This window comes from Pogoniulus pusillus, chromosome Z, assembly GCF_015220805.1.
Source record: "Pogoniulus pusillus isolate bPogPus1 chromosome Z, bPogPus1.pri, whole genome shotgun sequence".
Taxonomy (NCBI): Eukaryota; Metazoa; Chordata; class Aves; order Piciformes; family Lybiidae; genus Pogoniulus; species Pogoniulus pusillus.
Window position 1 is genome coordinate 89072092 of NC_087309.1, and position 25981 is coordinate 89098072.

At 50.1% G+C, this 25981-nt stretch overlaps 1 protein-coding gene across 4 annotated transcripts in view; it reads right to left on the minus strand.

Annotated features, from left to right (window-relative positions):
• Positions 1 to 25981, minus strand: part of CTIF (cap binding complex dependent translation initiation factor) — a 210071-nt gene that overhangs the window by 30246 nt on the left and 153844 nt on the right. For 3 of the 4 annotated variants that reach the window (XM_064176801.1, XM_064176804.1, XM_064176802.1), the window contains one exon: positions 24544 to 24873. In XM_064176801.1, the coding sequence (XP_064032871.1) occupies positions 24544 to 24873 (330 nt within the window). The remainder of the gene's footprint in view (positions 1 to 24543; positions 24874 to 25981) is intronic. The other variant, XM_064176803.1, reaches the window with a different exon arrangement.

Sequence of the window (25981 nt, forward strand, 5' to 3'; positions counted from 1 at the left end):
AGCTCCAACCTGCAGCTGCACTCTGCAAAGCCAGGGAGACAGAAAAACCACCACACATCAACATTCACTCATGTGCCCCAGATAATACGTGGGAGATCTTGCTTCTGAATACTGAAATACTGCATCCAGTTCTGGGCTCCCCAGCTCAAGAGGGGCAGGAAAGTATTGGAGAGAATCCAGCAGAGGCTACAAAGATGCTGAGGGGCCTGAAGCATCTCTGAGGAGGAAAGGCTGAGAGCTCTGGGGCTGCTGAGCCTAGAGCAGAGCAGCCTGAGAGGGTATCTTCTCAGTGCTGATCCATAGCTAAAGAACAGGGTTCAGGAGGATGGGACCAGACTCTTTTGAATGTGCCCAGTGACAGAACAAGGGACAACGGGCACAAACAGGAACCCAGGAGGTTTCATATGAGCATAAACAGAAAACTTCTTTACTTTGAGAGTGAGGGTGGCACAGCCCTGAACCAGGCTGCCCAGAGAGGTTGTGGAGTCTCTTTCCCTAGAGGCACTCAAAACCTTCCTGGTGTGATTTACTCTGGGTGATCCCGCTCTAGCAGGGAGGTTGGACTAGATGATCTTCAGAGGTCCCTTTCAATCCCCACCATGCTGTGATTCCATGATTCTGTGATGCAGAGGAAGCAAAGAAGCTGCTGAAGAAAGCCAGGGAAAGCACAATGACTGTGTGCAGAGAAGATCCATGACAGGAGCTATTTATAAGCTTCATTGCAAAAGAGAAAAATGAAATAAAATATTTGCATATGCAGGAAAATGACTCCTGAAGGAACTGAGGCTCTTATTAACCAAACAGCCATGACTAATTTGTCTCTACACCCATTTCTATAAGCCAGTTGCCCAACTGTGTCTGTGACTCCAAAGTCAACCTACAGCCAAATCCCGTTGGGTCTTTTCAGACTCTCTGGGGGAGTCTGCAGAGTTCATCCTTTCATTATCCAGCCTAGTTGCAGGGCGGTAGTGGAGGAAAGAGTTATTTACCAGCTCAGGTTCATCACCCCAGAGTTACCAAATTACTCCTTCTGGCATTTTTCAGTTGAATTTTAATAAAAATAAGTCAAAGAGAAGAGACCTCCTGACTAATGAGAAATTCAAAAGCCAAGTGAGAACATCCCCTGACCCGTCTGCGCCAATGCGGACTCCTAGCATCGTCCACCCATGAGGTCAACCACTGGCCACTTCCACCCTGGAACAAAAAGCACCCTTTGAACCCTGGAGCCCCTTCTGGGTGCTCTGAGGCCTCTCCATCTGCTGCCATTGAGATGTCTCCTGCATCTTGTCTGGACTTGATGATCTTAAAAGTCTCTTCCAACCAGAATGGTTCTTTGAGTCTATGATTCTATATCACACAGCATCCCATCTGACTTCAACCATCCTGTCCTTCCCAGGCTGCATGGCCCCCAGCAGCAACCTGTCCTGACTGAGAGGGTCCACGCTGATGTGACTGAGGAGCTGGGCTTCATTTTGGGATCCCTGGGGCATAGTGGGAAATTCCTAGCAGCTCAGGATAATGACATGGGTTCTGTGGTCTCAGATTACTAGGAAAGAATAAAAACCACCACAAGAAACTCTCCTCCTTCCTGTTCCTGCTTTAAACACACTGTAATGCTCCACAGCCTTCTTGCAAGAGAGAAAATTCACTCTTCAACATTTTCTGTTAAAAAAATCCCATCAATCCAAACAATCCATAAAAAAAAAAATCCAAATAACCACCACCAACCCAACCCAGACTCACTGGGCTGAGGATGGGAGCTGTGTAGGAAGAGATGCCACCACCCAGTACACCTTTTCCATCTTGTGGCATCTAGTGGGTGATGCCACCCAGAAGAGACATCAGTGTAGAGTCTGCTCCTGATTTTGCATCTGAAGAAGACCCTTGCAAAAGAAAAGAGGACTGGGGTCCTCTCTGCAAAAGTTTATGCAGATGATGACTTACCTCCATGAAGGATGGGAGCAGGGGATGCACTGTGGAGAGGATGCAGAGGTCACTGTGAACATTTTCACCCAGAATGTGATACCACTGCAATAATTTTGCTGCATTTGCAGCATCAGGTTGGGCCAAATTTCATAAAAGAAGAAAATTTGCATGTACTCTGCAAAAAGCAGAGGGTCATACCAATTTCTTTGGCAAAGCAGCATAAGCACCTTGCCTGAGGTAGGAATCACGTTTGTCGGGTCGTGCTTGCCTACAGGCAAAAGCTGAGCTTACCAGAACTTGAACTTCCTTGGTAGCCAGACTTGCAGCACCAGGACTCTCCTGAAGCATCCTGAGATAACCATCTGCTTTGGCCCTGCATGGCAGTGCTACACCAGTGTCACAGCATGCATGAGGAAGGTATCACAGTACCACAGTATCACAGTATCACCAAGGTTGGAAGAGACCTCACAGATCATCAAGTCCAACCCTTTACCACAGAGCTCAAGGCTAGATCATGGCACCAAGTGCCACGTCCAACCTTGCCTTGAACAGCCCCAGGGACGGCGACTCCACCACCTCCCTGGGCAGCCCATTCCAGTGTCCAATGACTCTCTCAGTGAAGAACTTTCTCCTCCCCTCGAGCCTAAATTTTCCCTGGCATAGCTTGAGGCTGTGTCCTCTCATTCTGGCGCTGGCCACCTGAGAGAAGAGAGCAACCTCCCCCTGGCCACAACCACCCCTCAGGTAGTTGTAGACAGCAATGAGGTCACCCCTGAGCCTCCTCTTCTCCAGGCTAAACAATCCCAGCTCCCTCAGCCTCTCCTCGTAGGGCTGTGCTCGAGGCCTCTCACCAGCCTCGTTGCCCTTCTCTGGACACGCTCAAGCATCTCAATGTCCCTCCTAAACTGGGTGACCTGGGGAGCTCTGTCCTTAAGTCTGGCCTTCAGAAAGCAGGTTTGACCAGCACCACAGCAAGCACAGATGGGCAAGCCAACAAGAATGCTGCCTGTGCAGAGGTGTCCCACCTCCCTTAGGCTGCCCATGTCTAAGGAGATCACTGTAGCCATCTAGGTAATTTGGTTAGCAGAGTTAAGGGTGTGATTCACCTGGTGGAATGTTGGCTGTGTGCCAAGCAGGACCTGTGGCCCATCGCACTGGGCATGGAGACTCTGGAGTGCAACTCAGTCACTTCTCCAAAGAGCACACAAACAAAACAGATGAGCCAGACCAATGGTGTTGGGGAACTGGACAGCTGGTTGGTAGCTCAGAAGAGCTCAACAGAGCACAAACCCCATGTCCTGCGTGCCTGGGGCACACCTCATGGAGCACGCTTTGACCCACAGACCTCCACACCACTGATAGGAAGCCTTGAGGAGGCTGAGGAGTGCTGAAACCAGACGGCCAGGTCACTGCCCTGCCCAGTGAACTTCATTTGCTCTGGAAATGCCTCCTGGAGTTGTATAAAAATAACCTGTGGGTTGGCTTGCCCCATGCTTGGGTGGTGATGTCAGGGCAGTGAGCAAACTATCTTCCATCAGTTTGGCTGTATTTTTAAACAGGAATTGTATTGCTAATTTGGGGGTGCTCTGGCCTGTAGATAATCTGGGCGCGTTTACGGGACGAGCTTCCTCCAGCGCCTATCAGTTAAAATCAGATGTATTTATACCAGGTATCAGGGTTGACCTTCCCTTCTCTGGCTTGTTTGGGAGAAGAGGTCATTGGGAAGCCATGCAGCAACTGTGGGAGTGCCAAGTGGACCTGTAAAGAGGTCACACAGGATGTGCCTGAGGAATAAACCTGAAGGCTGAGCATGCTCATCACATTGGATCTCATCATGTCTGAGGTCAGGGAGTGCCCTTGGTCATGCATGAGAGAGATGGGCCATGGCTCAGTCCCTTGTTGTACCCTTTCCAAGCTTGGCTGAAACGCCTGGCAGCAATGGAAATAGGAACATGCCTTTATTTTGAGGGTCTACACTCATGTACCCTACTGACCCAGGGAACTGGTTTTGGTTGGAAGAGACCTTTCAGATCACTGAGTCCAATCACTAACCCAGCACTGACAGGTCTCCACTAAACCATGGCCCTCAACACCACAGCCACACAGCTCTGAAATTCCTCCAGGGACAGGGACTCCACCATTACCCTGGGCAGCCCGGGCCAGGCTTTGACAGCCCTTCCATGAATAAATTGTTCCTTGTGTCCTGGTGCAACTTGAGGTGGTTTCCTCTTGTCCTTTCAAAGTCTCTCTGTCTCTACGTAAATGCACCTCATACAATGCTGTCCTTCCTTGGCCCAGACATAAGACTTCTCCAAGAGCAGGACCAAGCTAGAAGAGCCAAGGGGGCTGTCCACTTCATGAGAGAGGAGGAAAATCCTACTTCTGCCATTTTAGGTGGGCAGCAGAGTCAAGCAGAATGGGAAGCAGCATTTTACCACTACATCTAAACACTTGCCTGGACAGCTGCAGCTCAAAACTCATCCCTGGGGAGTTTGCTACCCTTTTTTAAAGACAAGTCCCAAATAACTTTTCCCCAGCCCTGGGCCCACCAACTCATGGCTGACTTGGGTCATAAGTGGCATGTTAAGAGGGCCATAGTTGAGCATGGGATACAGACGAGGGTTAATTTAAGCACTACCACTTTATGATAGAAAAAAAAAAAGAGAAAGACACAATTTGGGCTTTGTTGTTCTGTAAGCACAGGGACCGTCCTCTGGCAGCTCTGGTTGTTTACTCAGGCATTGTCAAGGAGGCAGGAAATACTGAGTCAGAAAGACAGCACAGAAAGGAACATCCAACACATGGACATCAGGCTACAAGCAATGCAGAAAGCTGAGAGAGTGGCTTTGAGGAACCTTGGATCTTTCTGGCAGTAAGCTACAGGAGCTTGGAGTCCTAGACAACTCTCTGAAAGGGTTGAGACAAATAAAATGGGTTGGAGGAGTGATCAGTGACAGCATCTTTGTGGATGCTGGTGGAGTCTCCATCTCTAGAGACATTCAAAACCTGCCTGAACATGTTCCTGTGTGACCTTCTCTAGGTGAACCTGCCTGGATTCAGTGATCTCCAAGAGGTCATACAACAACAGTATGTTAGGGGCTGGAAGTGACCTCAAAGGACCATTCAGTCCAACCTTCTGCCACGGCAGGGTCATCCAGGGCAGATCACACAGGAACACAACCAGGTGGGTTTTTAAAGTCTCCAGAGAAGGAGACTCCACAGCCTCTCTGAGCAGTCTGCTCCAGGGCTCTGTCACCCTCACAGTGAAAAAGTTTTTCCTTCTGTTCACATGGAACCTCCTCTGCTCCAGCTTGCACACATTGCCTCTTCCCTTATCACTGGACATCACTAAGCAGAGCCTGGCTCCATTCTCTTGATACTGCCCTGCATGTCTTTATCAGTATGAATGAGGTCACCCCTCAGGCTCCTCTGCTCCGAGCTAGAGAGCCCCAGCTCCCTCAGCCTTCCCCAGCAGGGAGATGTTCACTGCTTTCAGCAGCTTTGTGGCTCTGTGCTGGACTCTTTCAAGGACTTCACTGAGGGCCTTCTTGAACTGAGGAGCTCAGAACTGGACATAATATTCCAGATGAGGCCTTCTTCCAGAGGCCCCTTCCAAACTCTCCCATTCTGGGATTCCTCTTGACATTCTCCTGCAGAATCCACCCTCCAACTGCTCCCTCCTCAAAACCTCCTACATAAAGGTCCATCAAATGATATTTGGCACATTTATCATTGTCATGTTGTTCTCTGTTCACAGTTTCAGTAGTCCTCGTGTTTAGATCTTGGCTTGGAGGAGGCTCTGAAGTGTAACTTAGCTTTCTGAGGAGTAAAATTCAGTGAGCTGAGTGCTTTATAGCATTTCAGTGCAGAAGAATAACCATCACGTCTAGGGAGAAGGTCCTGACCCCCTAACTCTGTGCTGGTGAGACCCCAGGTTCTGGGGCCAGCTCTGGAGTCCTCAGCACAGCACACACAGGGACCTGTTGGAGCAGGGCTAGAGGAGGCCACAGCAATGCTGGCAGGGCTGGAAGGGCTCTGCTGGGAGGCCAGGCTGAGAGAGTTGGGCTTGCTCAGCCTGCAAAAGAGAAGGCTCCACGGAGACCTTCTGGTGGCTTTTAAGGCATTCAGGGGGTCTAGAACACAGGCAGGGACACACTTTTTCTCAGGGCCTGCTGTTATAGCACAAGGGGTGAGAGTTTGAAACAAAAAGAGATTCACAGTGGAGAGAAGGAAGAAATGTTTTAGGCTGAGGGTGGTGAGAGACTGTCCCAGATTGTGCAGAGATGTGGTAGATGTCCTATCCCTGGAACCATTCCAGGTGAGGCTGTTTGGAGCTCTGAGTAGCTTGCTCTAGTTGCAGATGTCTCTGCTGAGTGGCAAGGGTGTTGGACTAGGTGAATCTAGGATTTCCAGTCAAGTATGGGCTCCCCTCACCTCTGCACCCTGATTTCCCAGCTGGCAAAGGGAAGCCATTTACTCATCTCCTTCTGCAAAGTGCTTTGGGGTGTGTGACAGAGACATGCAAATCAGGGCAATTATTATTACTCCAACAAAGGAGCTATTGACATTTAAAGCAGATAAAGCTTTTAAATTACAGATGACACCCTAAACCCAGCCTCAGAAAAGTCCTGGCTTCATCCAGCCATGAGGCATTTCACTCCCACGGACTTTCAACATGTGGTTTCCTCCAAGCTGGATCTGCACCAGACGAATCTGCACCAGTGGCGTTCTGGACACTTTGGAAACAGCAGCAATTCGTGCTGGTGACCTTCAGCATGGATTTGTTTCACGATGGCCACAGCTCTGTGAATGTTTCCAATCACAGTGGTGTCCAAAATGCATCGCATGGTGAAGGTCCTCTAAAGCAGATGCTGAGCGAACTCTCAGAACTAGGAACAGCCACGAACTTTAAATTCCTCAAGTCTGGCTAACCAAGGCAGCCAATAACCAGAGCCAAGAGGAGCTCTGGGTACTTCCTGTGTCTCCAAACACCTCAAGGTGACCAAGTGGCTGTTCACTTGAACCTCCTCCCCTCTGCTCTCACCCTGACCTCTCTGTCTGGCTCCAAATCCGGGATCAACAGCAATTACCTATCCAACGTGGGTGTTTCACGGCTTGACCCAGCAATGTCTCTAAGGTCCTTAGGGGCTGCAGAGGTGCAAGTAGTTAATTATTGATTTAGCTGAGGTTTAAAGCACCCAGGTGGGAACATAATGATGGATGTGCAAACAAAAGAGTGTTGCTGTTAACCTAGCAGTTGATAGAGTTCACTAAATCAAAGGCATTGAAAGGGACCTCTGGGGATCATCTAGACCCTGGAGCACTATCTCAGTGAAGTGTGGAGATAGCAGAGTTGGGGGTTGCACCTAGTTTAGTCTCTTCCAGCCATAACAACTCCGTGACCAGGAGTGTGAAGTAGCATGGTCTGCATACCTTGAGCTGTAACCACCACTTTGTCCTGGGGTGAAAACCTTCATTAATGTCCTTCTGAGAGCAGACAAAGCAAAGCGAGGAGACAAGGCAGCCCAAACAATTTCCCTTGGTCTCCTGTTATCTCATCTTCTCTTGTTGAGAGAAAAGCATCAGAACCGATATGTGGCCACGTCCAGGGAAGACACTGTGAAGTACAGGTCAGCAGAGCTTGCTGCTGAACTGGAGCAGACCTCATTTGCACCAGAACACATTCACATCCCTGCTGAGTTACCAAGGCTTCAATCACATCACCTCAAGCAAATCTCAAGCGGGATTTCATAGAGAAGAAAAGCTCTGGAAAAGAGTTGGATGCTCTGGGAGCTTTGCTTGCTTCACCACAAGATGCCTGTCAGCACCTCCTGCAGTAGCACAAGGGTGACAGAGTTGTCTTTTTCATTCCCTAACTTTTCTGGTGGCCCTTCCTATCTAGCACCTTTCTGGATTTCCACACCCATGCCAGGGCATCAGCTCAGCTGGAGAACAGCAGTTTATCACAGGCCCACAGCACGGTAGGAGACCTCTGGAGATCATCTTGTCCAAACCCCACTGCTAAAGCAGGGTCACCTAAAGCAGGCTGCACAGGACTATACCCAGGTGAGTTTGGAGTATCTCCAAAGATAACTCCAGGGAAGGAGACTCCACACTTCCACTTGGACCTTACCCTTTAGAGAGTCTTTCAGCACTTTAAAGTCCTATTATTCCATGAACCCAGACTCAAACACAAAACAGCAGCACAACATCTGCCACAGCTGGACCTTACAGTGAGCAGAGGGATAGGGACAGACAGCAGGACACAGAGGCACAGGGAACTAATGATGTCTTTGAGAGTCAGAGGTGACTATAAAAGCATGGTAGGACCACCAAACAACACTGGTTTGAAGAAATACCCCGAGTGCTGTTTTATGTGGTTAAGGATGGTTAATGGGCAGTTTTCAAGCCCTTTCCCACACCAGAGCAAGCTCTGAGCCCCAACACCATCCCTAGCATCTGCTCTGAGGCCACTTCTGTACCTGATAAAACAACCATCAGGCTGCCCAGGCTCAGCCTGGGGTGGTGACTGGGACTCCAGTGGAGGACTGTGGATAGTTTCTGCTTGCAAATGCTGGAGACTGAATCACAGAGTGGTTTGTGTTGGAAGGAATCTTCAAGATCATTTTATTCCAACTACCCTGACATGGGCTGGGACAGCTAGAGTAGGTAGCTCAAAGGTCTTGTCCAGCCTGGCCTTGGAGAATTCCAGGGATGAGGCATCCACAAATTCCCTGAGAAAACTGAGACAGGCTCTCACCACACTCAGTGTCAAACATTTCTTCCTGCTCTCCAGTCTGGATCTCCCTCTTCTAGTTTCAAACCATCACCCCTTGCCCTCTCACAACAGACCCTGAGAAGAAGTCTGTCCTCAGCTTTCTTAGAGGCCCCTTTACAAGGCCACCAGAAGCTCTCCCCGGAGCCTTCTCTTCTGCAGGCAGAACAAGCCCAACTCTCTCAGCCTGGCCTCCCAGCAGAGCCCTTCCAGCCCTGCCAGCATTGCTGTGGCCTCCTTTGGCCCCACTCCAACAGAATCATAGAATCATAGAATGGTTTGGGTTGGAAGGGACCTCCAAGGGTCACCAAGTCTAACTCCCTCTGCAGTCAGCAGGGACATCCTCAAGTAGATCAGGCTGCCCAGAGCCCTATTGAGCCTCACCTTGAATGTGTCAAGGTATGTGGCCCCAGCCACCTCCTTGGGGCCACCTTTTCCAGTGTTTCACTATACTCAAGGTAGGCTTGCACCCTCCCTGAGCTGAAGACTATGACCAGAAAGCCATGCTTTCTCCTTTAACAGAATGCAAAAAGAAAAAAAGAAAAAGAAAAGGAAGAAAAATAGATGGTTGAAACAGGATGGGAGGGAGAGGGTCCTGCAGGCAGCCATCCAGACTCATCATGGGATGAGCTTCCCCTTCATCTGCCCAGAGATCAGGCTGCGCGGGTAAGGAGGGAACTGGAGGAGTTAACAGTCCCAGCCAGAGATATTCATGGCACCCAGAGTTCGTGTAAAGTTTCATACCAGGACCCTTTACTAAATTCTTTAGGTCATGGGAGAAAACACTGCAACTGTTTAGTCTGCAGGGAGGTGGTGGCTCTGGCCCAGCACTTGACTTCGCTGAGCAAACAGGCTGGAAGGCAAAGGGGCTGACAACCCTCTTATCTCCGCTGTCTGCTTCTCACTCCCTACCTCCCACTGCTGTGGCCAAGTTTCTGATGGGTATCAAGTAAGGGTGCCAGAGTTCCTTGTTGGAAAATGTGGGCTTCCTGGGATGGGGACAAGCCACCACTGACAGCCAGGAACTGGAGGTGAAGTGCCAGTCTGCAAAAACATGCTCAGAAAATCTTTCTCAGGGGCTTATGCTTACAAATACTATGAAGCCAAAGGGCTTCTGCTGCAGCAAATGCTCTGTTTGAGTTACTTTTTTCTCTTTAATGGATGTAAATGTGGTGCCAAGTGGTGTTCTCAGGGGTCTGAACTAGGATCAGTTATGTTCAATATATCCATCAATGACACAGACAGAGGGATCAAGTGCACCCTCAGCAAGCTGGCAGATGACACCAAGCTGAGTTGTGCAATTGACGTGCCTGAGGGACGAGATGTCATCCAAAAGGACCTGGACAAGCTGGAGTAGTGGCTCTGTATGAACCTTATGAGGTTCAACAAGGGCAAATACAATGTCCTGCTCATGAGCCAGGGCAACCCTGATATGAATCCGGGCTGGGGGGATGCAGGGCTGGAGAGCATCCCTGTGCAGAAGGACTTGGGGGTGCCAAGGGGTGCAGACCTGGACATGAGCCAGCACCAAGTGCTGCCAGCCCAGAGCCAGCTGTGTCCTGCCATGATCCCCAGCAGCATGGGCAGCAGGGACAGGGAGGTGATTCTGCTCCTCTGCTGTGCTCTGCTGAGACCCCTCCTGCACTGCTGGACACAGGTCTGGAGTCCTCAGCATACTACACACAGGGACCTGTTGGAGCAGGGCCAGAGGAGGCCACAGCAATGCTGGCAGGGCTGGAAAGGCTCTGCTGGGAGGCCAGGCTGAGAGAGTTGGGCTTGTTCAGCCTGCAGAAGAGAAGGCTCCAGGGAGACCTTCTGGTGGCCTTGCAGGGCTTCTAGGAAGGCAAGGACAGACTTTTTCTCAGGGCCTGTGGTAAGAGGACAAGGGGTGACAGTTTGAAACTAGAAGAGGGAGATTCAGGGTGGAGAGAAGGAAGAAATAGTTTGAGAGTGGTGAGAGCCTGTCTCAGGCTGCCCAGAGATGTGGTAGATGTCCCATCCCTCAGCTCCCCAGGTGAGGTTGTTACTGAGTCACCTGATCTAGATGCAGAAATTGTTGCAGCTCACTGCAAAGGGGCTGAACTATATGAGCTTTAATGGTCCCTTCCAACACAAATGGTTCCATGAGTATATGAAAGATGCTTTAATCTTGTCTGCTCACCCTCTGAACCATGCAGGTACAGAGCACCCTATGATGTCCTCAAAGCTGCTCAACCATGCTGGGTAAGCTAACAGAAAAGAGCTGTAGAAAACAACATTAACCTGCAAAACCCCTCAGTCCCACATAATTTTCTATCAGACTTTTATCTCTGAAGATATGCTCGTGAGTACCATGGCACGTTTTGCAGAAGATTGCTGGATCAAGTGACTGAGCATCACCAGGTAGACCACTGGATGGGATGGGCTGGAATATTAAAGCAATACAAGCAATTTCTGTAGTGAGTCCAGCAGAGGCTACAAAGATGTTACTGAGGGGCCTGGAGCATCTCTGTGAGGAGGAAAGCCTGAGGAACCTGGGACCACTGACTGTGGAGAAGAGCAGCCCCAGAGGGGATCTGACCAATGCTCAGCAAGACCCAAGGAGTGGGGAGCAAGAGGCTGGGGCCAGACACTTCTCAGTGGTGCCCAGCCACAGGACAAAAGGGGCAACAGGCACAAGCTGGAATACAAGAGGTTCCGTCTGAATATGAGGAAAAAATTCTTTGTTGTGAGGGTGCTGGAGGAGTGCAGCAGGTTGCCCAGAGACATTGTGGAGTATCCTTCTCTGGAGAGATTTCAGCCCCACCTGGCCATTGTGATGCTGGGCAAGCTGCTGTGAGTGCCCCTGCTTTAGCAAGGGTGTTGGACTGGATGATGTCCAGAGGTCCCTTCCAACCTCTGCCATCCTGTGGTTCTTTGAAACGCACCTTACTCCTATTAATGAAGCAGAAATTGAAAGGTTTTAGTTTTCCAGCCTGGCACCATGTCCTTACTCAGCACACACTGCTCTCACTGTCTTTGCCACTAAAATATGAAAAGAAAGAAATATGGAGGAATTTATCACTGGGAAGAGAAAAGGAAGCATTGGTCTGGGATGCTTGATGATGAAGCAGAGCAAGTGGAGAATTCTGTGGGTGGTATCACTGTTGATGGTGACAGAGGACATGTCACAGTGGAGTGGCATCATTGAGCCACGCATTATTTGCCCCTATACTCTCAAGACACTGCAAGTGTGTGTTTCATACTTGTATCTGCCCCAGTCAGGCATGGGACAGGGAACTGAAACCATTCTCATACATTTCATTCCTCACCCACTGTGTATCCTCCCAGGACTCATGCCACCAAAGCCACTTCAGGCCATCGTTCTCCATTTCTTTGTTTAACTGTCAGCAGCAGGAAAAAAGATGAGGCAGTGCAAAATGATACCCACGAGGGAGGTAAAGGGGATGTGGACTCCAAGTCAACATTGATTCTCCAAACGCAGTTTTTTAAGGGTAGATACACACAAAAACATCCAAGGGTGGAAAAAAAAGAGCAGCCAGGGAATGCTGAGGGTGCCCACACTACAGACACCTGCTCACAGGTGCCATGGGACCATCCCTCCAGGGTGTCACTGCTGCTCTACAGACCAGCCAAAACCTGCTCTGGGCAACCTGTGCTTGATCACATCAACCAGGCCAGCCTGGCTGGAACAGATTCTTGTGGCTCTGCTGAAAATCTTTAAAGAAAGAGAGATTTCCTGCAGGCAAGCACAAGACTGTCCCCGGTATCGCCACGGCCAAGGGATGCCAGGAACGAGCAAACCACCAGGAAACAAAATGAGGTACTGCCCCCTCCAGTGTCCTTCGAGCCAAACCCCAGCTCTGGGCTGACGATGATGCATGCGTCTGCTCTGGCCTTGGCTCAGGATGCCATGTTCCTGTCACCTGTTCCTCCAGTGTGCTCCTCTGCCAAAAGGATGTTTCACCTCCTAGCAAAGTGGAACAGGTTGCCCAGAGTGGTGGCAGATGCCCAGGTCAGGTTGTCTGGGGCTCTGAGCAGCCTGCTCTAGTTTCAGATGTCCCTGTTCACTGCAGGTTGTCTGGACTAGATGACTTTTAAAGGTCCCTTGCAACACAAACCATTCGATGACTGTATGACTGTGAAAGTGACTGGGGCATAAGGGGATTTGCAGGGTGGGTCCCAGGTGGAGTGATGCATTTCAGGTTCCTAGGGAGCCTCCAAAACTGCTCCCAGGTGAGGTGAAGTGATGCAGCTAACAGCAGGACTGAGGACAGCAGGGTGGCTGTGAGTACCTGCAGCAGGGATCATTCAACCCCACAGCATCCTGAAATCCCCACCTTAGGGTGCCCACTGCAGCCTGAGCTGGATTTATGCTGGAGCTGGCAGGAGCAGATGGTCTGGCAGGAGGGTGCCTTAGGCCAGCTGGGGCCCTGGGCTGGCAGGAACGTGCTCCCACATCCTGGGGTCAGATCTCAGTCTTTCAGGAGAAAATGGGGTGGGGATCATCTAGCCTGGTCTGAGGGGATCTCAGCATCGAAGTGTCCTCCCCTGCCTCCACTGCTGCAGGTGGAGGGAGCTTCTTAGACTTTTCTTCACCTCTCAGTCAATGGATAAATGGACTTTGGGGTGGATTTTCAGGTTTGGGTTTTCTTAGCTGCCTTCTTTACCAAAACCTTTGGAGGACCCTTAGGGGGACACACACCTCCCCTTTAGCATCTTCACCACCAGCAACAGACAGGAGCAGCTAGGCTCCCACTAAACCGGTAGCTCACTGCCTGGATCCGGCTCAGAGCTGCATGCCTGCAGCAGGCTGCAGTCTCCACCTACAGTCCAGTGGAGCCTCTGCTCTGCACTGCCTCCACGCAGCAGCCCATGCACAGGGTGTGCACTGCTCCCACAGCCCAGGGCCACCTGCTCTGAACATTCCCTCCGTGCAGAGGGATGTGGACACGCTTAAGAAGTAGGTGCATGTGAGCCTCACCAGGTTCAACAACAGCAAGTGCAAGGTCCTGCACACGGGTCAGGGCAGATGTGGGTACCAGGCACAGGCTGAGGGATGCAAGGCTGGAGAGCAGCCCCGTGCAGAAGCACTTGGGGGTGCCGAGGGGTGCAGACCTGGACATGAGCCAGCACTGAGTGCTGCCAGGTCAGAGCTAGTCCTGTCCTGGGATGATCCCCAGCAGTGTAGGCAGCAGGGACAGAGAGTGCCCTCTGCTCCTCTGCTGAGAACCCTCTGCACAGTTCTCAGCACAGCACACACAGGGAACCTGTTGGAGCAGAGCCAGAGGAGGCCACAGCAATGCTGGCAGGGCTGGAAGAGCTCTTTGGGGAGGCCAGGCTGAGAGAGTTGGGCTTGTTCTGCCTGCAGGAGAGAAGGCTCCAGGAGACCTTCTGGTGGCCTTACAGTGCTTCAAGGGGCCTTTACGAAAGCTGGGAACAGACTTTTTCTCAGGGCCTGTGGTGAGAGGACAAGGGGTGATGGTTTAAACTAGAAGAGGAGGATTCACAGGGGAGAGAAGGAAGAAATAGTTCACACTGAGAGTGGTGAGAGCCCATCCCGGGTTGCCCAGAGAGGAGATGCCTCATTCCCGGACACTTTCCAGGTGAGGCTGGACAGAGCTCTGAGTAACCTGATTTAGTTGCAGATGTCCCAGCTCACTGCAAAGGGGCTGGACTAAGATGACCTTTAAGTCTCTTCCAACCCAGACCATTCTATGACTCTACAAATGTGTGTGTGCTCTTAGCAGGCATCAATCAGGCAGCAGCTCAGCCAGAAATGCTGCTGGCATTGCTCTCTGCCAGCCTGCAGGACCAAGAGAAACCTCCATCAAGTCCCATCACTACTGGGAGATGTCCAGGTAGGAACCTTCACTGATCAGCAAACACGATGGGACACCAAGTACTGTCCCTGAGGTTAAAACACATGCTGGAGCAGAGGCTGATCCCCACCATGGCCTTGCAACCTTGGCCTTTCCAGGTTGAAAAGGAGCCAGAAGAAACCCCATACAGCTTGTTTATGGTGATGGCCAATTTCTCATGCCTGAGCACTGCAGTATCAGATCTTGCCAGCAGACTGAATTCAGTCAAATTCACCATTCCTTAGCATCTAAGGCTTTTTTTCCCCCAGATTAGTTCTGCATCCCATCAAGCTCTCCCCTGCAGAATGGACAGCTACTCAGAGTTAAAAACCTCTGTGTAGAGCCATAAGCATGGCTGCATTGGAGGGACTCCAGCTCAGCTAATCCCATCTTGGGGGGCTCCCCGTGCTTGTGGAGCACAGCTCCTGTCACCAATTTCCTCTCCCCTGGGAATCTCCTGATTGCTGATGAATACCTAAAGAGAACAGGGCCAGACTCTTTCAGTCATGCCCAGTGACAGGACAAGAGGCAGAGGGCACAGACTGGAACCCAGGAGGCTCCATCCGAACATGAAGAAGAAAATTCCTTGGTGTGAGGGTGCTGGAGGCCTGAAGCAGGTTGCTCAGAGAGGTTGTGGAGCCTCCTTCTCTGGAGCTTCCAACCCCAGCTGGTGATTGTGATGCTGGACAAGCTGCTGTGGGTGCTCCTGCTTTAGCAGGGGGGTTGGGCTAGATGATCATCAGAGATCCATTCCATCCTGACCACACTGGGGTTTTGTGATTCCTATTGGGGGAAACTGTTGCTTTTCTTTTTCTGTGCTTCAATAAACCCCCAGATCTTGAGTTAAACCCCTTTTTGTGCCCCATTAACCCTCCCCACATCTCACCATCAACCTCCAAGGAGGTGATGCTCAGCAGTCTCTCATCCCTGCCATGTTCCTGCATCCTGGAAAGGCCAGGAAGGAGTCACACGGCTGCTAGAACTGCTGCTGCGCTGGGGAAAGGCGGCATGTTGAAAGCAGGCAGCTTGAAATTTAATCCTGGGCTCTCCAATAGCTCACAGCCCCACATGGGACCTGTCTGCCAGCAGCAAAGCCCAGCCAGGGTTATCACTACGGGCAGAGGATGACGGCTTGGCCAGACTCATGGGTAACGGTGGGGCCAGCTTTAATTGGTGCCCAGATCTGCTCTTCACCTGCTGACATGGGCACTGTGCCAGCCTGGTCCCCTTGCTCCCTCTCCTGCCCACTGCTGATGTTTGCACTTGGCCTGGGATGACTATGGAAAATAACTCTGAATTAATAACAAAATGTAAAATCATTATGAAATAAAACCAGAAATGTAATTATAAATGACAATGATGTGATCAATAGCAACACAAGTAAAAATGCTCTGTTGGAGAAGCACAGAGCGCTTTCAGAGGCACAGCTGAGGCAAACAAGAGAGAATGTCTCTTTTCCACTCCTCATTTTCTCCATGCTTGAGAGCAGAGGAGTGATGAGACCAGCTTTGGAGTCCTCAGCACAGCACAGATAGGGACCAGCTGGAGTGGGGCCAGAAGAGGCCACAGCAATGCTGGCAGGGCTGGAAGGGCTCTGCTGGGTGGCCAGGATGAGAGAGTTGGGCTTGTTCAATGACCAGAAGAGAAGGCTCCAGGGAGACCTTCTGGTGGCCTTTTGGGGCTTCAAGGGAGCTAGAATAAAACTGGGCCTTTTTCCAGGCAGGGGCTGTTGTGAAATGATAAGGGGTGATGGTTTGAAACTGAAACAGGGAGATTCAGACGAGAGAGAAGGAAGAAATGTTTGACACTGAGTGCGGTGAGAGCCTGTCTCAGGTTGCCCAGAGAGGTGGTTGATGACCCATCCCTGGAACCATTCCAGGTGAAGTTGTTTGGGGCTCTGAGCAACCTCTCTAGTTGCCGACACTCCATGTGCATGAATCACATCTGCAAAGCTGCATTTACCCAGCAGCTTTTGCTGCTGAGTCCCTTCGGGGTTTACAAAACCAGGCTGTGCTGTCAACATTAGCAGTGAAATGTAAGGAAGAAGGTTTTTAAGCTCTGCAGGGCTCTGCAAAGGCCCAAAGGTATTTACACAAGAGGAACATCATCTGCTATTTCTCAGCCTTTGTTAGGCTTCCATGGGGAAGCCTAACATGCACACACCAGCTCTGAGGTTCACTGCTGAGATGTCCCTCATCTCCTCAAAAGAGTGTTGTGGAGAGGCTTGAGCTGAGGAGGCTTTTCCCATTGAACCACCATCTCACACTGGGAAGAGGTCAACTGAACTGAGCCATCTGTAATTAAACTCAATTAAAACAGACATAGAGAGAGGGATGATGAGTTTTGCAGTAGTGTTGGACCTTGTGGTACGCTCTTGAGCTGCACTCAGATCCTCCTGCCTCCAGCTCTTGTTAAAACACAAACCATTCCCCTAGAACTTATGTGAAGGGATCAAACCGTAGTTTCAGCACTATTCCTGAGTAGTACTTCCATGTCCCAACTCTACAGTCTGCAGTACTGTGATGGTTGGGCATTAACCCACCCCCCCACACTTTGAATTTGCCCCAGCTAACTCAGAAGGGTTCCAGGAATATAAATGAAGCTATTTATTTTACAGCAGCACAATATAAAAGCAGATACCCATGCATGTTACTGTCCTTGATGTCCTCACTCTCAGAATTCCTCTGTGGCAGAAAGGGCTGCTCTCCCTAAGAGGCTAAGTCATTTGCTCAAATCAGGAAAGAAGAGACTGCAGCTCATTCCTCCCAGACCCTCATTCTCAACAGCACAAACACTTCCCTTAGCACCTTGAATGGTTTCCAGTATGCAATGCCACATGCAGGTGCCTGTATCCACTGAAGTGATTAATCCTAAATTTCCCAGTTCCATCCTCTGCCTAGGATGACAGTAACAGCTTTTTGGTCACATTTATCCAAAAAGCTGTCACAGTGAACATCTCAAATCTAGTCAAGGTTTAAGGTGTATCCTCTGTCAAAATCCACAGGATTTGGCTCAAATTTCTACAACCAGAGCAAAGCACCAAGGAAGAACGAAGGAAGGGTCATTTCTGGGACATCAAGAGATCAGGCTAAGATAAGGAAGAAACCCTGCACAGGTATGCAACTGGGGTGTGCCAAAGGATGTGTGATAGGGTATTATCATAGGGTATGCACTAGGCTATCACAGAATCCCATCATGGTGGGAGCTGGAAGGGACGACAAGGGATCATCTAGCCCAAGACCCCTGTTAAAGCAGGGGCACCCAGATGAACTTGTCCACCATCACAATGGCATGGGGGGTTTGGAATCTCTGCAGAGAAGGACAGTCCACAACCTCTCTGGGCAGCCTGCTCTAGGCCTCCAGCACCCTGACACCAAACAAGTTGTTCCTGATGTTCCTATGTTACCTCCTGGGTGGCTACTTGTCCTGCCACTGGACACCACTGGAAACAGTCTGGCCATACCCTCTTCACCCCTGTCCTTTAGCTATGGATCAGCACTGAGAAGATGGCCTCTCAGGCTGCTCTTCTTGAGGCTCAACAGTCCCAGAGCTCTCAGCCTTTCCTCCTCACAAGAGATGCTCCAAGACCCTCAGCATCTTTGTAGCCTCTGCTGGACTCTCTCCAGTAGTTCCCTTTCTCTTTTTAACTGGTGACCTATCGTAGACCCAGGACTCCAGATGTGGCCTCTCCACGTGGTAGTGGGAGAAAGGACCCTGCCTTAACCTGCTGGCCACACACTTCTTAAGTACTCCAGAAGACCATTTGCCTTCTTGGCCAGAAGAACACATTGGGTTTCAGCAGTGCTCTGCTGCTCTGTGTCGAGAGGTGCATTTTGTGGTGAGCTTTTTTCTTCATAAAGAGAAGGTATCAGCCTTCTGTTTGATGTGCTGTTGGCCATGGTTGCTAAGGGGAGCAGGGTACAATTACAGCCCCAATGATGTCCACTCTAATAATACCCTTGGCTCTGCATAGCTCAGCTGCAGACGCTGCTCTGCTATAAAGAGCACAGCCATTTCAACAGAGGAGTACTCCAACTTATGTTACATGAGGAGGGCTTGTGGCACGTTGTCTTTTCACCCTCCCATCACAGCCTGGACATGCCAGTGGGTGAAACTATGACAAGCAAAACCCTCTCACAGCAGACTTTCAACTGATTAACACAGAAGGTGTTTCTAGAGGGGTGAAGAAACCCCTGAGATGCTCTTTCATAACCTACCCACTCAAACTCCCTGACCAGCCTGGTCCATCCCGAGGGCTTACACAGCCCTAGATCACTCCTTGTACCAAAAACCAAACCCAACTCAATGCACACAAAAGCAAACTCAAACCTCCAGAGTCAAGGACCCACATGGCAATGTCTCTCCCAGACCAACCAGCAATCCACCCCATGATTCTCCTTTCCACATCTCCCTTAAGCATCCCAAAGAAGTTTGAGGTACCCAAATTCAAGACTCAGCCAAGATTTGGGACCAAACAGATTGCAGTCTGAGGAGGGTAGATTCAGACTAGATATTAAGAAATTATTTGCAGTGAGGATGGTAAGACAATGGAAAAGGTTGCCTAGAGGTGCCCCCTCCCTGGAGGGGAGTCCTGACTGGGTGAGGCCTTGGGCAACCTGATCTAGTATCCCTGCCCATGGCAGGCAAGCTGGAACTGGACAATCTTTAAGGCCCCTTCCAACCCAAAACATTTCATGAATCTATGGAAACACTGAGTGACAAATGCAAATCAGAGCTTTCCTGATAGATCTGATAAAGTGGTGCAATGCCAGCATGGGAGGATGGTCTGCAGAAGAGCTGATGGCTGGAAGTGGGGGTGACGTGACTGCATTTCTGTACTGTGTCTGTTTGGGGATCAAAACAAGTCACCTGAGACAAGCTGTGGACATCTGCAGTCCCCCATGACGCTTGTTTTAAGGTCTGGAGAGGTACAGGGGTGATGTCTATGGGTACTGGCATGCTGGCAGGGCAGTTCAGTGGGCTAATACACTAATGCATGAGACTCTCTGGTGGGGATGAGCTGTTTCCACCATGGTCCTGTGAGAAAGGGACAAACAGTCTTCTACAAAACAGGAGCATAGGCCAGGAACAGGTCGAGGGAGTGTGAGGGATCTGTCCCCAGGTGCCAGCAGTGCTAAGTTGGGGGGGATCAAGGCTGATCCTGATTTATCACACCCCAGCAGAGTAATTCCCCATCTCACCGGTGCCCAGCAAGCCGAGCTCCTTACATCCAGGGATCAGATTAGTCTGAAAGGTGCTAGAGTGACACAAATCCATCCCTGCAGCGAGGGGTTTACTAAAGGTGGTTTGGTATTGTTTGGTTCAGGTTTTCTTTAATTAGTGGTGAATTATCTAGAAATGGCTGGTGGAAAATATCTGATGGTGGAAGGGCCAGAACTGTATTTGAGTAATCACAGAATGGTTTGGGTTAGAAGGGACTTGACAAATTATGTAGCCCCAACCCCCCTGCCACACGCTGGGTCACCTTCCACTAGACCAAAATGTTTAAAGCCCAATCATCTCCCACCTCTCTGGGCAACCTGCGACAGGCTCTCACCACATCCAGTCTCAACTATTCCTTCCCTTTCTCTACTCTAAATCACCCTCTTTTAGTTCAAACCATCACTCCTTGGCCCGTCACAACAGACCCTGAGAAAAAGTCTGTCTCCAGCTTTCTTCTCAGTCTCTGTAATCACTGCAAGGCCACTGGAGCCTGAACAAGCCCAACTCTCTCAGCCTGGCCTCCCAGCAGAGCCTTTCCAGCCCTGCCAGCTTTGCTGTGGCCTCCTCTGGCTCCGCTCCAACAGGTCGCTGTTTATGCTGTGCTGAGGACCCCAGAGCTAGGGTCAGCAGTGCAAAGTGGGGGTCTCAGCAGAGCGCAGCAGAGGGGCAGAACCCTCTCCCTGCCCCTGCTGCCCATGCTGCCGGGGATCACCTCAGAACAGAGCTGGCTCTGGGCTGGCAGCTCTTGGTGCCAGCTCATGTCCAGCGTGGCACCCACCAGCACTCCACAGGGCTGCTCTCCAGCCCTTCATATCCCAGACTGGACTGACACCAGCAATCGCCTTGGCTATGTGTAGGACTTTGTATTTGGCCTTGTTGAACCTGATGAGATTCACATGGGCCCACTTCTCAAGCTTTTGAGTTAAGAAGAAGATATGAAGATATCAATATGCTATCCATAGTATCCTCTTCACCTATTATCCAACACATCAACACCATCAATCTCCTTATTTCACATCTAGGTACCTGTAACAAGTCCTGCTTCATACCTACACCTCCAGCCAGGGTTACCAAGCCTGAATGCAAGACCAAAACTGCCAGCTTAGGGCTTGAGCAGAGTACTTTGTGGATCTTTGTGAATACATTTCTTTTCTTCTGAGTCAGAAAAAGAAACCGTGCTTGGAGAAAGTCAAAATCCTTTACTATCAAAAAGGAAATGTTAAATTATTTAACTTCACACAGCATTTTGCTTTTGAACTGTACTGACCTGCTACCTTTTGCCCCACCAAGACATTTCTAAAAGATGTTCAGCTGGAGTTTGAGCAAATCCCTTTGGCATACATCTCCCTGCTCCAGCGGATGAACTCAGTCACCCGCACACCCTGCTCGGTCTTTGCATTTAACTTCTTCCAAGCTTTCCACAACAGACATCACATTACCATCACACTAAGACTGGCTACATGTTCCTGGGAAGCACTTTGGGGCTTTGTGGAGGGAGTAGATAAATTATTGATCCCATGTTCATGCTATGAAGAGTTGAACAAGAAGCCAGTTGTTGCTGCGCATGGCGCTGTGGAATAACTCAGTCTCTGGGATCTGTTGGTAGTGATGGAAATGGCATCACAGAACTGTTTTGGATGGGAGACACCTTTAAGATCATTGAGTCCAACCATTAACCCAGCATCGCAAAGTCCACCATGATGCAGTAACCACGACCCTCAGCAACATATCTAAATGGCTTTTAAATCCCCTCAGGGATGGGGACTCCATCACTTTCCCCATCAGACTGTTTCAGGGCTTCGCAACCCTTTTGGGGAGGATCATTCTTCATGTCCAACCTAAGCTTTCTCTGATACAACTCAAGGATTTTCCCTCTTGCGCTATCAACTACTACTTGGGAGAAGAGACCAACCCTCACCTGGCTCAAATCTCCTTTCAGGGAGTTGGTAGAGAGCCAGAAGTTCTCCCTTCAGCCTCCTCTTCTCCAGGCGAAGCAATCCCTGTTCCCTCAGCTGCTCTTCACTACATTTGTGCTTTAGACCCTTCACCAGCTTTGATGCCCTTCTCTTGACCCACTCCAGCACCTCAGTGTCCTTTCCTGGGGTGAAGGGCCCAAAACTCAATACAGTATCAAGAAAAAAATCACTTCCTGGTATACATAATAGGCAAATGTGCTGCCCAAGAGCATTCCAGAGGAGAGATGAGAAAGAGCAGGAACAGGGTGAGATGCAGAGTTAGAGATGCAACCACAGCAGTGACAGACGCAAGACTTGACCTGCAACTTGGCAGAACTATCTTAGGTGACTTTAAATATTGATTTTTTTATTACTATATTTTGCTCCTGATTTCTCAAAATCCAGCTTAGCCCAAACAAGTTACAGCCAGCAGGGACAGCACTCAAGGGATGATGTCCAACAAGACGAAAAAGGGCAAGATGATGTGTTAAGAAATGCAGTGATGCTGAGGACCAAATGTGTGCAGAAAAGAGGCATGAGACAAGAGCTTTTTACGTGCCACATGACATGTGTGAGAGGTAATCAGAATCATTTTGGTTGGAAAAGGCTTTAAGATCAAGTCTAACCTTGACCCAGCACTGGCATGTCCACCATGTTCTCCAACACCACATCTATTTATTGACATCATTTATCAACAGTCCTGGCTCACTGGAGAGGTCCCCAAAGACTGGAAGCTGCCAATGTGATGTCCACCCACAAGAAGAGCTGGAAGGAGGAACCAGGAAATGACAGACCTGTCATCCTGACCTCAGTGCCAGGCAAGGCCATGGAACAGGTCGTCTTGAGTGCCATCACAAAGCACCTACAGGATGGCCAAGGGATCAGGCCCAGCCAGCATGGGTTTAGGAAGGGCAGGGCCTGCCTCACCAACCTGATCTCCTTTTATGATCAGGTTACCCACCTGGTGAATATGGGGAAGGCTGTGGATGTAGTCTACCTGGACTGCAGCAAAGCCTTTGACACTGTCTGCCACTAGCAGCTCCTGGCAAAACTGGCAGCTCATGGCTAGGAAAGATTCACTCTGGTACGGGTCAAGAACTAGCTGGAGGGCTGGGCCCAGAGAGTGGTGGTGAATGGTGCCACATCCAGTTGGCAGCTGTCACCAGTGGTGTTCCCCAAGGATCAGTGCTGGGCCCAGTCTTGTTCAATATCTTTATTAACAATCTGGACCAGGAGATTGAGTCCAGCATCAGTATGTTTGCAGATGACACCAAGCTAGGAGCAGGTGTGGATCTGTTGGAGGGTAGGAGAGCCCTGCAGAGGGACCTGGACAGGCTGGATGGGTGGGCAGAGGACAGTGGGATGAGATTTAACAAGGCCAAGTGCAGGGTTCTGCACTTTGGCCACAACAACCCCAAGCAGCACTACAGGCTGGAGACTGAATGGCTGGAGAGCAGCCAGGAAGAAAGGGGCCTTTGGGTACTGATGGATAGTAGGCTGAAGATGAGCCAGCAGTGTGCCCAGGTGGCCAAGAGAGCCAATGGCATCCTGGCCTGCATCAGGAACAGTGTGGCCAGTAGGACAAGGGAGGTTATTCTTGCCCTGTACTCAGCACTGGTCAGGCCACACCTTGAGTACTGTGTCCAGTTCTGGGCTCCTCAATTCAAGAGAGATGTTGAGGTGCTGGAAGGTGTCCAGAGAAGGGCAACAAAGCTGGTGAGGGGCCTGGAACACAAACCCTATGAGGAGAGGTTGAGGGAGCTGGGGTTGTTTAGCCTGGAGAAGAGGAGGCTCAGGGGGGACCTCATTGCTGTCTGCAACTACCTGAAGGGACACTGTGGCCAGGTGGGGGGTGGCCTCTTCTCCCAGGCAACCAGCAACAGAACAAGGGGACACAGTCTCAAGTTGTGCCAGGGGAAGTATAGGCTGGATGTTAGGAGGAAGTTCTTGCCAGAGAGAGTGATTGGCATTGCAATGGGCTGCCCAGGGAGGTGGTGGAGGCACTGTCCCTGGAGGTCTTCAAGATAAGACTGGATGAGGCACTTAGTGACATGGTCTAGTTGACTGGATAGGGCTGGGTGCCAGGTTGGACTAGATAATCTTGGAGGTCTCTTCCAATCTAGCTTATCCTATGATTCTATAACCTACACAGCTTTGACATCTTCCCAGTGGTGGTGACTCAGTCACTGCCAACCACTCTAGAATGGCCAAATCCAAACACGTATCGCACTAAGGATGTGAGTTCATGGTTTCAGCTCTACACACCCTGACTTCTTACAGGCAGAAGGATGGAAGGTCCATGCAACACCCTCCCCAGAAAGCAAACCCCCTACAGAGGGTGGTGGCACAGTAGAACATGTTCCCCCCAGTAAACCACAGACAGATAAGAGCAGTTGTGCTGCCCCATCATACAACATTTTCAAAGACTAGGGGTCAGACCCATGCATTCCAACTTTGCTGTCCCTGATGGGTTTGAAGCAGAACAGTCAACCAATGCTGTGTATAACAATAAATAAGGCACCCAGAACAATTAGAAAAGACACTAATTGTTTCAGTTTGGGCTGCAACCACAAAGCAGAACCAAGCCCTTCAGCCTTGTGATGCAACCAACGGCCTACTCTGGGACCACAACTTAACTTAGTATCTCCAGTGCTGAAACTTCAGCCAAAAGGAGCAGCAAACATCCTCCACTGCTAGACCCCCCCCACTTCCACCTGTCTTCATGCTGGGGGAATGCTACCACAAGCAGCCCACGTATTTCACAGAGGGGTTCTGGCATGACATTGCACATCTCCACCTACAGCTCATAATTTTATCTCATTACCTGCAACATGTTGAGGAGCAGGCTCCGAAATTTGGTTCCCTCCACCATGAAAAGGGCCATTTTGTCACAGAGCTTGGCTGCTGTGGAAGCAAAGCTGCGGTCTGTCACCGCTTTCTGGTAGATGGTCTTCACTATCTCCCCCAGCATCTCCTCAGAGTTAGTAGAGTTCTGGGCCTCCTCCATGAAGGTGGTGAGCTTGGAGTCAACGTCGCTGCTGTTGTTCCTCATGCTGTTGAGGATTTCAATTAATTTGTCCATTTTGTTCTTTTCGGGATTGGTGGTTTCCACCGTGACTTCGTCCTGGTCCGTGAAAAGGGAAAGACAAGGCGTCTGTTACACAAGGAAAAAACAGATAGATCAGCCCTTGTCCTTCCACAGACAGGAAAGGGGGAAGGGGGTTGGAGAGACAGACAAACAGACAGAGAAAAAGCAAAGCATCTTTTACAGGCACAATAGTCTCATCACAGTATAGAAAACCACAAGCCAACAAGTCCTGCCCCAGCAGTGTTCTCTTTCTCCATTCCCCACCACACTCAATCCCATGGTCCTCCTCTCCCCCTCCCTCCCCCCTCCCCAGCTCTGGGAGGTGACAACTTCCAATACCATAAGAGGGCTACAAGAAGGCAGGAGAGAGAGTGTTTACAAAGGCCTGCAGTGACAGAACAAGAGGCAATGGCTTCAAACTAGGTAAGAGTAGATTAAGGTTGGATATGAGGAACAGGTTCCTTACTATGAGAGTGCAACACTGGAACAGGCTGCCCAGGGAGGTGGTTGAGGCCCCATCTCTGGAAATACTCAAAGTGAGGCTGGGCAGGGCTCTGTGCAACCTGATCTAGGTGAGGATCCCTGCTGACTGCAGAGGGGGTTGGACTGGATGACCTTTGGAGTCCTTTCCAACCCAGACCATTCTATGATTCTAAGATGTTCTAGGAATGGTGGTCAAGGTTTGACCTCCTCTGACTGTCTTCAGCATCCTGGACAGGTTTCTGGGGGAATTTACAAACATGGTGATAATGGACATTTCTCTTTGGCCTTTGGAAATTGCAATGGTATGCAAAATGCCACCCCAATATCTGCCTTTTCCTAGCTACTCGATGATCTAAATGCAGATCAGAAATGTCCATGAACCCAGTATCAGAAAACTCTTAATATTTCCATCTCTTGGCTGCTACACTTCTCATTTTATGTCACTGCTCTATGATTTAGTACTACTTTTCAGCTGTTAATTACACGTTGTCTACTTTCTCCCAGCGTAAAGCGTGCATCCTGCTTGCTCTGGTCTACTCCCTTCTTCTCTTCCAGTGCAAGCTTCAAGTTTACTTTACATTACAAATCTGTGGCAATTGCTCAGACAACCCCATGATCAGCCAGAAGCTGGGAATTGTCCAAAACTTCAATTAGGAGGCCAGTTGTGTTTATGTGACAGGTTTCACATAAG